At 54.4% G+C, this 13,471-nt stretch overlaps 1 protein-coding gene across 7 annotated transcripts in view; it reads left to right on the top strand.

The window, feature by feature from the left end:
• Nucleotides 1-13,471, top strand: part of Col16a1 (collagen type XVI alpha 1 chain) — a 48,398-nt gene that overhangs the window by 10,205 nt on the left and 24,722 nt on the right. For 5 of the 7 annotated variants that reach the window (XM_063235953.1, XM_003471218.5, XM_063235955.1 and 2 more), the window contains 31 exons: nucleotides 579-641; nucleotides 828-869; nucleotides 973-1,017; nucleotides 1,104-1,139; nucleotides 1,510-1,572; nucleotides 1,849-1,893; nucleotides 1,970-2,065; nucleotides 2,223-2,261; nucleotides 2,722-2,766; nucleotides 2,868-2,903; nucleotides 3,448-3,558; nucleotides 3,959-3,994; nucleotides 4,201-4,236; nucleotides 4,313-4,423; nucleotides 4,645-4,689; nucleotides 5,914-5,949; nucleotides 6,086-6,130; nucleotides 6,406-6,537; nucleotides 7,244-7,279; nucleotides 7,466-7,573; nucleotides 7,794-7,916; nucleotides 8,058-8,111; nucleotides 8,298-8,339; nucleotides 8,639-8,674; nucleotides 8,760-8,813; nucleotides 9,001-9,069; nucleotides 11,197-11,250; nucleotides 11,327-11,353; nucleotides 12,076-12,135; nucleotides 12,323-12,370; nucleotides 12,508-12,561. In XM_063235953.1, the coding sequence (XP_063092023.1) occupies nucleotides 579-641; nucleotides 828-869; nucleotides 973-1,017; nucleotides 1,104-1,139; nucleotides 1,510-1,572; nucleotides 1,849-1,893; nucleotides 1,970-2,065; nucleotides 2,223-2,261; nucleotides 2,722-2,766; nucleotides 2,868-2,903; nucleotides 3,448-3,558; nucleotides 3,959-3,994; nucleotides 4,201-4,236; nucleotides 4,313-4,423; nucleotides 4,645-4,689; nucleotides 5,914-5,949; nucleotides 6,086-6,130; nucleotides 6,406-6,537; nucleotides 7,244-7,279; nucleotides 7,466-7,573; nucleotides 7,794-7,916; nucleotides 8,058-8,111; nucleotides 8,298-8,339; nucleotides 8,639-8,674; nucleotides 8,760-8,813; nucleotides 9,001-9,069; nucleotides 11,197-11,250; nucleotides 11,327-11,353; nucleotides 12,076-12,135; nucleotides 12,323-12,370; nucleotides 12,508-12,561 (1,827 nt within the window). The remainder of the gene's footprint in view (nucleotides 1-578; nucleotides 642-827; nucleotides 870-972; nucleotides 1,018-1,103; nucleotides 1,140-1,509; nucleotides 1,573-1,848; nucleotides 1,894-1,969; nucleotides 2,066-2,222; nucleotides 2,262-2,721; nucleotides 2,767-2,867; nucleotides 2,904-3,447; nucleotides 3,559-3,958; nucleotides 3,995-4,200; nucleotides 4,237-4,312; nucleotides 4,424-4,644; nucleotides 4,690-5,913; nucleotides 5,950-6,085; nucleotides 6,131-6,405; nucleotides 6,538-7,243; nucleotides 7,280-7,465; nucleotides 7,574-7,793; nucleotides 7,917-8,057; nucleotides 8,112-8,297; nucleotides 8,340-8,638; nucleotides 8,675-8,759; nucleotides 8,814-9,000; nucleotides 9,070-11,196; nucleotides 11,251-11,326; nucleotides 11,354-12,075; nucleotides 12,136-12,322; nucleotides 12,371-12,507; nucleotides 12,562-13,471) is intronic. The other 2 variants (XM_063235954.1, XM_013153874.3) reach the window with 1 other exon arrangement.

The raw sequence follows: 13,471 nt of genomic DNA, 5'->3' as shown, positions 1-13,471 counted from the left end.
TTGAGTTTGTAGAATGACTCTCAGGGCCACCATCACGGAGTGCCGACTGAGTGCCAGCATCTTGCCTGGAGAATCCCACTTCTTCCTCACCACAGCCCCTTGAGGCAGGGCTGATGTGAGAGGAACCTGAGGCTCAGAGAGGTGACGTGATTTGCCCTGGGTCCCAAGCACAAAAACTGAACTCAGGGCCCGATACTTAGCCATCATGGGTTTCTGCCACCCTGCGTGTGCCTCTGCACACATGTTTTCATCCCTCTGAGTGTGTGGCATGAGCTGGGGTGCATGCGTAATGGGCGTGGGGGAAGGGATACATCTCTGGAGGCTGGATCTGCCAAATGCAGCCTTTTGGGGTGGGAGGGACATGTGGATGGTGCGTATGGGATCCATATGCTGTGCGTGTGGGGGTGGGGGAGGCTGGACCATGTGTTTATGGGTGTGTGTGTGTGTGCGTGCATGCATGTGTGTGAGCACTTACACATTTGCATGGTAGATGAGTGGAGGAAAACAGGGTGGGGAGCACTTCCTAGAGGCTCCTACAGGCCCTCTGATCCCAGCTATCATTTTGGTGTCACCCACAGGGAGAGCCAGGTGAGCGAGGCCTGCCTGGACCATCGGGCCCTAAGGGAGAGAAGGGAGCACGGGTGAGTCCCCAGCTATGCCCACAGCAGGCTGTCCTGGCTAGGCCAGAGGGCTGGGGTAGGAGTTACCTGCTGGTCATCTCAGAGGGGAGCCTGGGCCAAATGGGGGTGAGGGTGGGGTCCTTCTAGGGGTTAGTGTGTGGAAGTCTCTGGTTTCTAGCAATGCCTGGCCCCTGTTTCTCACCGCAGGGCAATGACTGTGTTCGAATCTCTCCGGATGCTCCACTTCAGGTAAGGCCCAGAGGTGAAGCCTGCTTTGGAACTAAGGTGGGGTCAGCCCCAGAGTCCCCCCTAGGTGTCCCTGGCCTCCCTCAATACCTGTCTCCCTGCTCAGTGTGCAGAAGGCCCAAAGGGAGAGAAGGGGGCATCAGGAGCCTCGGTGAGTACGGAGCTGGGGTGGAGGGGATGTGGCCCTGGCTCACTCTGCCTTCCTCACCCCCTCTTTTGTGTCCCTTCTCATTTTAGGGACCTTCAGGACTCCCAGGGCCAGGAGGCCAGAAGGTAACAGGCCAGCATTTGCAGGGGTGGGTGCCAGGGTAATCTGCAGGCTTGAGGAGGGAGGTATCCAAAGTCCTCTACAGGATGGCAGCAGGGACACAGCTGGCAGGACCTCCTGCATTCCTCCCACTCATCCCGCCTTGTCCCAAACCCACTACCCTTAGAAGGAAAAACCACACACTCCCAGAGCAAGGCCTGGCTCATTTGGAAGTTTCTTCTATTGTCCAGCCTCCTGTGGAAGCCATTCCGTTTCAGGGGAGGCAGAGACCAATAGTCTAGGAAGCAGTTGCCACTACCCTAGCTCTACAAAACCTGCCTTGGTTCCTCTAGTCCATTCCCATGACCTAAGTGACTTTGTCTCTTCCATCCCCAGGGCCAGAAAGGCGAGAAGGGCGATGGAGGAATCAAGGGCTTGCCAGGAAGGCCAGGCCGAGACGTATGTACGGTGCTTGGGACCCCCGCACCCCACAGCCCCTGGTCCAGGACCTTGAAAGGGCAGGATTTAGCCAGGCAATGGAACCCTCACCTCCTTGCTCAGAAAAGACAATGGGGCTCGGGGAGGGCACACAACAAGGCGGCCTAGAAAAGGAACTGAACCCAGCTCGATAGCTTGGGGAAATGAGTGGAGTGTTGTGTGCAGATTTATTTACCTGGCCCATCAAGGGAGGTACCAGGGCTCTGGCTGTCCCTACACCTGCCCCCTTCCCTGCAGGGCCGGCCGGGAGAGCTCTGTGTGATTGGACCCAAAGGGCAGAAGGTGAGTTGTGGGGCTGGGGGCTGGGAGCTGGCAAGGCTGAAGAGGCAGCTCTCACACCCATTTCCATCTGTGTCAGGGAGACCCTGGTTTTGTTGGGCCTGAAGGGCTAGCAGGAGAGCCTGGGCCCCCCGGCCTGCCTGGTCTTCCTGGGATGGGACTGCCTGGGACCCCTGTGAGTACCCCGTTGTCTTTCCTGCTGTCTTTTTCTGAGACTGTTCTCCTACCCTGCCCCACACTGGGAGAGGGAAAGCCCTGTCCCGGGGGGTCCTGGGTGGAGGAGGGTTAGGGACACTATGTTAAACTTGTATCCACTCTGTTTCTGCCCTCAGGGGGAGCCAGGTGGCCCTCCAGGCCCCAAGGGAGAAAAGGTAAGCAAAAGCAGAGATGGGCCTAGGGGCCACGGTCAGCTCACTGTTGAGGGACTGTGCAGCAAGGCTGTCCCTCCCAGAGAGGAAGCCAGGGGCTTGGCTCAGCTGGGCCTGCAGAGGGGAGCACTCCCATCCCAGAGCTCGTGGAGGTGGGGCCTTGGTCTTGGTAAGCAGAAGCCCCTGCAAGTGGCCGTCTGCTGCTGTGCTTCCTCTGAGGCTCCTCAGGTCACTTCTGTCTCTGTTGTAAAGGTGGAAAGGGACACAGAGTTCTCATTTTCTCTTGGATCAGACACGGAGAAAGACAGGCAACAGGAAGGGAGGGTTTACCAAGCCAGTGGACATAGGAGAGCTGGCAGAGATCGCCCTGCCATCCAGAAAGGGGCTGAATAAAGAAGGAGAGAACAGTTTATAAACCTGGCGGGCAGCGGCCTCCACCCTTTAACATTGCTTTTGATTGCAGGGAAGCTCCGGGGTGCCAGGCAAGGAAGGCCCTGCTGGGAAGCCTGTGAGTGAGCCTAGCTGGGGGAGGCGGGCACTGGTCACCGTATCTGGGGCTTCTTTCAAGGCCTCTTATGGCACTCATGCTCCCTTCTTCTTCTCCAACAGGGGAAGCCAGGAGTGCCAGGGGTGAAGGGAGAGAAGGTGAGTCCCAGGACTGGTTGTTCGAGGTTGGGATGAGAATGAGAGTCCCTCTGCAGATGACATTGGGCAGCATGCCATAGACCTGGGCCAAGGGTACCGGACCTTCTTTAGGTGATCCCCACCCCTTCTTTTTTCTGAGACGTGTGTGTGTGTGTGTGTGTGTGTGTGTGTGTGTGTGTGTGTGTGGTGTGTGTTTAGTAATAAAGAGCCTGGCTCGGGGTCAGCTGGGCTCAGATCCTGCCTCAGCCACCCACATGGTTTATGAATGTAGCAGGTCACTTAACTTCTCACTTTGCCCAAGTTTCCACATCTGTGATGGGGCACATTTATTTCCTGTGGCTTGCTAGGCTATAGTCATGTGATATCCAGGAATCCTGTTGAATAAATGAGTCAGTTGGGCAGGAATTCCTGCAGTGTCTCTGCTGTTCACTTTGAGAATGGGGACAGGGCACCCAGTGCTAGAGCTGATGAGGGCAGGAGGCTCCTGGTCTTCCCCAGGATCTCAGCTGTACCCTGTCCTTTGATGGTCTCCCCTGTCTGCTAGGGTAACCCCTGTGAAGTGTGCCCAACACTGCCTGAAGGCTTCCAGAACTTCGTGGGGCTCCCTGGAAAGCCAGGGCCCAAGGGAGAACCAGGGGATCCTGCACCAGCCAGGGTAAGCATACATGTGGCCACTGGCAGATACCAACACACACACACACACACACACACACACACACACACACACACTCACTCACTCACCTTGATCATAGAGAGCAATGGAACAGAGAGGCGGGCTGGGTACTTCTCATGACCACAGAGAGAGGCTGTATAGATGGTTAAGGGGTCTGAACCATAGAGTTTAGGACTAGGCTAGAGTGTCACCCCTCATCTCTATGGCAACCTCTTAGGCCTTTCCTAGGGACTTTAGGATGCCTTTTGGGCAAGCTGGTGTGGAGCCAACCCTTATTGTGAGTGAAGCTGTCTAGAGGTGAAGGAAGGGAATAGAGTGAAGCAGGGTTGGGGTTGGAGCCTGGGCCTGGATTCCCCACTGTCTTACAGATACTCTCTTTCAGGATGCCATGGAAAGTACTGGGCGAAAAGGTGACCGGGTAGGTATAGAACTTTCCAATGGGGTATGTTAGCCTGGCCTCATTTGTCTCACTTGTTCCATGCAGAAGAAGCCTGCCTCTGGAACACAGGCACCATGGGACCCCGGGTGTTTGGTGTATCACATAGCTGTCCTTGTATATGGCCAGAATATCTGAGATACTCAAGCATGCCCAGTCACAGCCCACAAGCCATTTCTTCCCTGCAGGGAGACCCTGGCATACAAGGCATCAAAGGAGAGAAGGTGAGGGAACTGTGGTGCCCTGTTGCCCCCTCTTCCTCCCTGAGGGCCTTTCTGATCCCTTCTCTTCCTTGACCAGGGGGAGCCCTGCTCATCCTGCAGCTTGGTTGCGGAAGCCCAGTTTCTTGGACCCTCAATAGGAGCCAAAGGAGATGTGGGCTCCTCTGGCTCCAGTTTGCCTGGCCTTCTGGTGAGTAGCCCACCCTAGCCAGCTCTTCCCCTCTCTGTCTCTGTGGTACCCAGGGGCTTCCACTTAGCAGGTGCTACCTTCCTAACAGAAATAACTGTTCAGTTACCTTCAGAATATGGATTCATAATTCCCATCATCCCTTTCTCTTTCCAATTGGACACTGGGAGCTCGCAGGAGTGGCAATGGAGAGGTGCTGTGACTCCATCTTGGTTATTTTTCAGGGGAAAGCAGGGGCTCCAGGGCCAAGAGGGCTGAAAGGAGAGAAGGTAAGAAATGGGCTAAATCAAGAACACCAGAGAGTGGCCAGGGATTTAGCTCAGTGGTATAAGCGCCTGCCTGGCAAGCGTAAGGTCATGAGTTCAATTCGGGGTACCAAAAAAGAAAAGAAAAAACCCACCAGAGATTCTTGGCAAGGAAGGGGTGGCCTTAGGCAGGAACCAGGGCAAAAATTAAACTGTAATTTTCGTTGTTTTGCAAATTAGAGTCGAAGAACTTATTTCCAAAAACCTTTATGTTTTCCAAGAAAATTTCTTCGTGTTGTATTTTTAATTTAATGATAATCTAAAACTATTAGGGCGTTCAAGACTAACGTAATAAAATAATATTTAATACTTCTTTTCTGCTAATTACGTGCTGGGCACCATTCCAAGGCTTGCACATGTATTTATTTTCCCCTCTCAAAAACTGTATGGGGTAAGTACCCGATTATTCCCATTTTATGGATGGGAAGGGACAGAAAGGCTTAGTAAACTGCTCGAAGCCACATGGGTGTTTGGATGCAGAACTGGGAGCTGAGCCCAGGAAATCTGGCTTCAGAGTCTGTAATCTTCGCTACTCACCCAGGGCACTCAATTTCAGTGCCCATGTTAACATTTGTATTTATGATTGCATTAGAGACAAATGACAGCATTGAACCTCTAATGGAGTGTTGCTCAAATGAGGGGTTCTGTGGGGCTACAAGCGCTGAAGTGTGAGAAACACTGATATCCAGGCTCAGAGTCAATTCCAACAAGCAGACCACGCTTGGTACTTCTCAAATGGAGCTTTTGCACCCCCAGCCCACACCTGCTTCTTCTCCTAATCTTTCCCATCACAACAAAGCATAGATAGCCAACCCCCAGGTGCCAAGTGTTATCCTTGACTCCTTCCTTCTCCATAGCTGTGTCCGCTCCATCCACCCCCGGTCCGGACAGTTCGGCCAGTGACAGCTCTCTCAATTCCCTCTGCTTGACCGCCACTGTGCCCAGGACTCCCACCGCTGCCACCATTGTCTAGGTCTCCATCGTCTCTGACCTGGATGGCAGCAGCCTGCCTGTGGCCACTGCGGCCCTTCAACAATCCATTTTTCACCCTATAACTAAAATAGCTTTGTAAAAAGAGCTCCAGTTTGATTATTTTCCTGCGTACAGTCCTTCTGGGGCTTCACGTTGCACACAGTCCTGCTAGGCCTCATCCCCCATTTGACTGTATGTTTTCTGCTTGTCCCTTAGGGTAATTTCGGGGAAGCAGGGCCCGCTGGCGACCCGGTAAGGAGGCTTTGGTTGGCATCAAGTCATGGGAGGAAAAGTAGGAGGTGCTGCCCGCTTCTGGAGAGCTGACGGGTGTGGGCTTTGCACAGCCCGGCCTGATGTTGGGTATCACGTGTGACTTCTTCTCATGTAGGGGCTACCAGGGCCAGTGGGACCGGCAGGCACCAAAGGGCAAAAGGTGAGCCCACATCCCCCACAGTGGACTTTCTCTATTTCAAAACCTTGGGCCTCCTCCTTGCCTGTAGGGTAGTTTGACTCTTAGCATGGTGTCAAGACCTGCCAACTTGGACCTTGCCTTTGTTTCTCCTTTGTGTTCCCATGATCTTTCTAGAGATCTCCCTGGCCCAGTAGAAGTGCTATGTCATGTCCAGCTGTGTTCCTCAGCCTCAGCTCTCAAGCCCAGCCGTAGAGCCAGGGCTTAGGGACCCCTAACTCAGCATCTTTACTCGGCAGGGGGAGCCTTGTGAGCCATGCTCAGCCCTGTCTAAGCCTCAAGATGGGAGTAGCCACGTGGTGCACTTGCCTGGCCAGCCCGGAGAGAAAGGCGAGCCTGGGGCTCCAGGCTTTGGCCTGCCAGGAGAGAGGGTGAGTCTCCAGGGCCTCTAGAAGTGGACCTGAGCTGGGTTCGCGAGGAGCGGGGTCCCACCTGTGTTTCTTCATCTCCTGGGCAGGGGGAGTGTGTGCTGGGGTCAGCAGTGCCTCTGTCTCTAGTTGAAGGCACCCGACAGGCCTCTGTCCTTTGTCCTGGGACTTAGAGAGCAGAGGGAGCAGAAGGCAGGAGCAGTGATCTCGAACCAGACAGACTTGGATTCCAATTCTAGCTCTGCCTTTTACTAGATTTTCAACTTGAGCAAGTCGCTTTTGTCCTCTGTGCCTTGCGATTTGCCCCTAAGGTTGTGGCAAAGCTGAGTGGCACACAGTTGATATCAGAGAAATGACAGTTATGACTATGGATATTATGATCGTTACTGCTTTAATAGTAACAGGCAACACCAACCTGTGGCTGCCGTGTGCCGCACGCTATTCCCCTCATACCAAGGACCCTGAGGGGCAAGGAACCTGTGCTATTAGATTGCTCCTATTTTCAGGATGAACAAGCTGAGGCTTGGGAGTCAATGAGGTGACTCTTCTATGTCACACAGGCAGGTGGTTTGGCACAAGTCTCTTCTCCTCACCTACAGGAGGTTGCTTCGCTAACACGAGGCAGAGCTTATCTGTTTGTTTTCTGGGGTATCCTGGGATCTAACACAGTGCTGTGCACTCAAGGCTGTGGGGAATGCTTTCTTCTCAGGGCAAGGCTGGAGAGCGTGGGCTGAAGGGGCAGAAGGTGAGAGAACCCAGGTGGACAATGGGGGGGTGGGCACCAGCTCCCCTCAGATACCCTCCTTGCCTCCTCCTGGTTGGTTTGTGCCCACTCTCCACACACACCCCGGGCACCTGCCCCATGGTGGGGAAGGCTGTGAGTGTCCCCAGGGCAGCCAGCCCTATCCTTCTTGAATGATATATTTTACAGGGTGATGCTGGGGATCCCGGAGACCCCGGAAGCCCAGGCACCGCAGGGCGGCCAGGGCTGTCGGGAGAGCCTGGAGTGCGAGGCCCCGAGGGGCCAAAAGGAGACAAGGTCAGGGTCCTGTTTGTCGAATGGATGGAGAGAAATCAGGTGGTGAGAGAATGGGGGGAAGAATTGCAGGGGCAGACCAGAATCGCTGGGTGGAGGCTCGGAGCTCTTTGGTGCATCTAATTTCCCAGCTGAGGTGAGGGCAGTGGAGGGGCAGCGCTTGCAGGGTGTACAAGGACTCCTTTTGCAATTCCTCTTGGCCTGACCTTCCCTCTCTGACCAGGGTGATGCCTGTACTGCCTGTCCTAGCCTGCAGGGGGCAGTGACGGACATGACAGGACTGCCTGGGAGGCCTGGCCCCAGGGGAGAGCGGGGCCCAGAAGGCGTGGGCCGGCCAGGTAAACCGGTGAGTTGCAGCTGCCTCCCTCTGGTCCTTCCCTGCCTGTGCTTTGCCTTCTCTTCTTGCTGCCCCTACCCCCTCACCCCCTAGCCCTTCGTCTCCCACCTCGTTCCCTGTGGAACTCTTGGGCCTGCTCCTACTTCTTAGGGCAAGCCCGGTCTACCCGGAGTTCAAGGGCCTCCAGGACTGAAGGGCACACAGGTATGTATGAGTACCGCGGGACCTGGCTGCAGCTGTGTGTGGGGGAGAGCGGGGAGAGCCTGGGGGCCCGAGGGCCTCAGCGTGGGAATTAGAGGAAGGCCCAGGGTGGCCAGAGGTGGAGGCAGAATGGTTGAAGAGATGGGTGGAGGGTGAGGTGCAGATCTTGACTGGGATTTTCCCTCCCAGGGAGAACCAGGGCCTCCAGGCGTGGGAGCACAGGGGCCCCAGGTGAGTCTCCAGCCCTACCTTCCCGCTCCTTCCCAACACTTCGTTAGCCAGCCCAGTCCCACCAGCCCCCTAAGTCGCAGAGCCCTGCTGCCCCCAGATGGGTCAGGTAGTAGCCCCATCAGCTGTGCTCTATTGGGAACTTAGCTTTGCCCTCCTCACCCACCTACCTCTCAGAGTCTCCTTGGGGTGCTCCCCTGAATTTGGGATGGCAGGTGCCCCCTCAGGTCTACAAGTGGAGTATTCCAGGGGGCAGGTTGTCTTGGGAGGCCATGCCCCAGTCTGTCCTTCTTAACTTACAGGGGGAGCCCGGAGCTCCAGGTTTGCCTGGCATTCAGGTATGTCTACCTCGCGCCTAGAGGAGGCTGGCAGGGGAAGGGTCACGCTGGGCTAAAGCATAATGAACTGTGCTTCTGTCTGCAGGGACTTCCAGGACCTCGGGGACCACCTGGCCCCACTGGAGAAAAGGGTGCCCAGGTAGACTTCATGTTCCTGGGGTGTGGGGCCTTCAGGGGTTTTGAGTACCCTGACAGCAGGCACAGGGAACGTGGGGCTGGGGCTGCCCATCAGAGGGCTGGCTGAGACAGGTCTGCTGCATCACACCTGCTGGGCTGTGCCAGCTTCAAATCCTGCTCCTGTAACCCTTGTGCCTTGTCTTCTCCAGGGACCTCCAGGGACAAAAGGAGCCACTGGACTAGTAGGACCTCCTGGTGCCAGTATCTCTGGGCCTCCAGTAAGTGTCCTCTCCATGCGCCATGCTGGGAATATTGCTGGGTTAAGACACCACTCCCCGGAAGAGGGCAAAGAGCTGACCCTGACCCTGCCTAGCTCAGTCAGGCAGGTGTGGCCGGGAGGGGTGAGCCAGAGCCCAGCCAGCACTGTCTGGGGACAGTCCTTGACTGCCATTTTTCCCTCTTCTGTTATTTCTTTTAAAAATTCTTATTTTAATTAACATGTGATAATTGTATATATTCATGGGATACAGTGTGGTATTTCGGTACATATATACAGTGTGCATTGAACAAATCACGAATCAGCATACCCATCTCATTATCATTTCTTTGTATTTGGAGCCTTCATCTCCTCCTCCACTTTCTCTCTCTCTCTCTCTCTCTCTCTCTTTCTCTCTCTCTCTCTCTTTCTTCCTTGTGGTGCTGGGGATGGTTACTCTCCCTGGTGTCATGGTTACTCTCTCGATGTTGGGACAAAATACCCAACACCCAAAATGAAGGAAGGAAAGGTTTATTTAGCTTACAGTGTTTGGAGGTTTGAGTCCATAATCAGCCGGCTCCCAGGGAGGGTGGAGTGACACTGGGGCAGCGCTTCAAGGCAGCTGCCCGACCAAAGGGGAAAGCTCAAGCCTCTTCTCCTCCCTTATATTGTACACAGGCCGGTGTCCTCCCAGGGTGGGAGCAGCACTCACAAAATCTCTGCCCTGCTTTGCACAGGAAGAGGATATTTACAAAGTGAGAGCCCTGGCTCCCTGCTGAGCCTCTCAGTTAAACTTCTCCACTGCTCAAGTTGACACAATGTATCAACCATAAAACTTGGCAAGCCTCCCACTGAGTTACAATCCCCAGCCCTCTAGTTCTTCTCAAATGTATAATGGGTCATTATAAACTAGAGTCACTCTCTCGTGCCTTAGAGAGCACTAGAAAGTGTTCTTCAGATCTAACTGTGTTTGGGCACCTGTTACCCCACCTCCCTCCCCCTCCCCGCCTCTAGGAGTCACCCTTCTCCTCTTTTCTACTTTGAAGTTGACCTTTTTAAAGCTCTTGCAAGAGACAAACTGCTCACTCCCATTTTTTGACCAGCAGCCACTCTGAGGCCCTGTGCTGAACTCTGAACACCCAGAAATTCATTTCCATCTCACCTGTAAAGGAACTGCTGTTATTCTCCTGTTCCCTAAATAAGGAAACTGAAGTCCAGGGCGGGTGGGCTGCGGCCGGGAACTCTAGGCCCTGTCTGTCCCACTGCAAGCTGCCTACTTCACACCCTGGAGTCTCAGGGCACCTTCTAGCCAGTGCTGCCCACTGCAGTGATCACTGAGGAGGGAAAGCTTCTATTCCGTGCTGCCCAAGACAATGACTCCCATGTTTAAAAGACGTGTCTATTGACCAAATTGCATAGATTAAGTAATAATAAGTGCATTTTCTCATTTGAGTCATCAAAAACTTGTCTAATCATCAGCTTCTACTCCCCATGAACCCACTGGAATTTTGTAAGATGATATAATTTTAGCCCAACTCAAAGGAATACCACCTTTCAGCCAGCCTGTGCCATGCTGGGTCGTGGGCAAACGTGTAATTTTTCTTGAGCTTTTGGTAATGTTGAAAATAGCCCAGTGAACTGTATCTTTTTCTGTCTTTTGGATCCCAACAAAAATTCCTGTAGCAGTTTGTGAATCACTGGTGAATTCTTCTCATGGGTGCACTGAAGGCTGGCCAAGGGGCAGGGCCTTGCCCAGGCTATGGCACCTGTCTGCATGGTTCCCAGCGGGAGCTCGGGGTAGAAGAGAGAAGAGGTCCTGATCCTAGGGGAGCCTCATGGCCCAGATGTGAAGGTCCTCCGTGAAGGCAGCTGGGGGACACCAGCTATGCAGCCAGGCTGGCCTCTCGGGCCTTTGCTCAAGTCACTGTCCCTCCCCCAGAGACCCCCTCCAAGCCTCCGCTCAAGCTGAGTCCTACCTGGGAGGCCTCCAGGCCCACTCCATAGTAGCTGTGTGGCCTTAGGCGAGTGACAGTGGGTGCCTGGGAACCTGGTGCAGCTGCTGTCACCCTTCTCCGAGGCAGGCTGGATGTCCAGCGTCTGTCCAGTGTCTGTCTGGCCTTGCCCACTGACTCTGGCTCTCTCCCTTCAGGGCCGTGATGGACAGCAAGGAGAGATGGGGCCTCCAGGAGCCAAAGGGATGCCAGTGAGTATGGCAGGGAGCTAAGACTGGGCCTGCCTCTGCATCCCTCCCTCCTCACCACCCTGTGTCTTCTCCACAGGGTGAAAAGGGATCTCAAGGAGAGAAGGTAAGTGCCAAGGACCTGTGGCTACTCTTCCAGGGGAATCAGCAGCTGCTGCAGTCCCACTACCCAAGGGATCTTTTGCACACAGTAGCTGCCCTGGACTGGAGGATGGAGCTCACAGAGGCACCCTGGTCTCCTTACCATTCACCAGTTGCCTGATTCCAGAGGCCCAGATGCCCCTCACTTCAAATGGTTGCTGGCCCAGGACTGGACCAGCATCATAGGAAACCAGAGATCTCTGGGACCCCTGTAGAGGCCGCTGTATTGTCACATGGGGGCTGAGTCAGAGGAAGAAAGTTAGAAAGGCATGGTGACAGGGACGAAGTAAGGGACAGGGACGAAGAGCGTGGAAGCCAGGCAGGGCCCAGGGGAGCAGGGCTGCAGCGGGGGAGCCGTGACTGTGCTGGTGGGTGACAGCAGGCAATGATCTAAGTAAATGGTGACAGTCACAGTAGCAGTATCCTTACTGGCCAAATACCATGCAGCAGGACTTCTGTACACGTTAACCCATTCCATTCACATCACAACCTATGCAGTTGGAGTTTTTAACTCCTATTTTACAGATGAGGAGACTGAGTCCACAGGTTGCCCAAAAGCACAGTTATAAGGGACAGAGCCTGGATTTTAGCCTTGGCCTGTTCTCCAGAGCCCGTGCTCCTCCCACTGTCAGCTTCCCAAGGACCCTCCATCCCCGCCACATCTAACCCAGGTTCTTCTCTCCCCAGGGAGAGCCAGGGGAGTGCTCCTGCCCCACTCGGGGAGACCCCATCTTCTCTGGCATGCCGGTAAGTGGTGCTGAGAGCCTCTTCCGCCAGGCAGAGAGGCCTGGCTGCCTGCCTTGCCTGGTTGCCCAGCGTGCGAGGGCCTTGCAGGGCTTTGCACCCCAGCCCGCTGCCCCCCCACAGCCCTGCGCTTGGTGTGGACGTTGCCTGTAACCTCTCCCCTTCTTTTGCAACCCCCACTCCCACCCAGGGTGCTCCTGGACTTTGGATGGGCAGCTCCTGGCAGCCGGGCCCGCAGGTGTGTCTCGCTTGTCTCCTCTGTCTCTCCTGTTGTCCGCCAGCGCCCTGTGGCTTGCCCACCCTCGACTTTGCTGGCACCAGTGATGGGACAGAGTTTTTCTGCAGACTCTGAGTCTGTCTTCTCCTCCTCCTCAGGGTCCCCCAGGTGTCCCTGGACCACCAGGCCCCCCTGGAATGCCTGGGCTGCAGGTAAAGGGGGAGAAGAGAAAGAGGGGTCTGGGGGCGAGGCTCATGCAGTTTGGTGACTGCTCCGTGCTGGAGCCTGAGCCCGTGGCCCTGCCCTAGCCGCCGGCACCTCTCACTCCATTGTGCTTCTGCTTTCCATGGTGCATGGAGGGGCGTGGACCTTGTGGCTGGGTGGGCACTCTCACCCCTTTTTCTTTTCTTTATTTTTTTTTTGGGGGGGGGGAAGGGATTGGAAATTGAACCCAGCCAGGGCCTTCACACCGAGCTAAATCTCAGACTTCCTTTATATTTTTAAATTTTGAAGTGGTCTCACTTAGTTGCCTATACTACCAACCCTTTTTTGAGACTTACCCCATTGCATGATAGCTGCAGGAACCTTCCCATTGGATACCAATCTCAGGCTGTGGTCAGCTTTTCAGAATGCAGAATCTGGATCAGACCAAAGTCTCTTACATCAGGATAGAACTCCCCATGTTGGAGCAGCATCCAACATTCATTCATTCATACAACACATATTTTTGCATATTTACTGTTTTCCAGGCATTGTTTTGGGTACTGGGACATTTCAAAAATGAAATTCCCTGTCTTCTTGGAACTTACTTCCCTGTAGGAGAGACAGACAATAAGCAAATAAACAAAATACAGTATGTTAGGAAGTGGTATGCATTAAAGAGAAAGATAAAGAGGGTGTGGATAGAAGCTGGAGGAAGGTGAGAAAGACTTTTGTGAAAAGTGCTAAAAAGAAGGTGGTGTTGGAATAAAAACATAAAGAAAATGTGAGCAAGTCTGTGGGGGCGAACACTCCTGGTAGGGAAACTGCAGGTGCAAAGGCCCAGGGGTGGGAAGGCAACTGATGTGTTTAGCCAATAGTGAGGCAGCCCTGGATAGCAGGAAGAGCAATAGGAGTCGACTC

The sequence above is a fragment of the Cavia porcellus genome, unplaced genomic scaffold (genome assembly GCF_034190915.1).
Source record: "Cavia porcellus strain 051 isolate PalLab524CR breed Dunkin Hartley unplaced genomic scaffold, mCavPor4.1 scaffold_25, whole genome shotgun sequence".
NCBI lineage: Eukaryota > Metazoa > Chordata > Mammalia > Rodentia > Caviidae > Cavia > Cavia porcellus.
The sequence above is the reverse complement of the archived record's forward strand: the minus strand, read 5'-3'. Positions and strand labels throughout refer to the sequence as shown.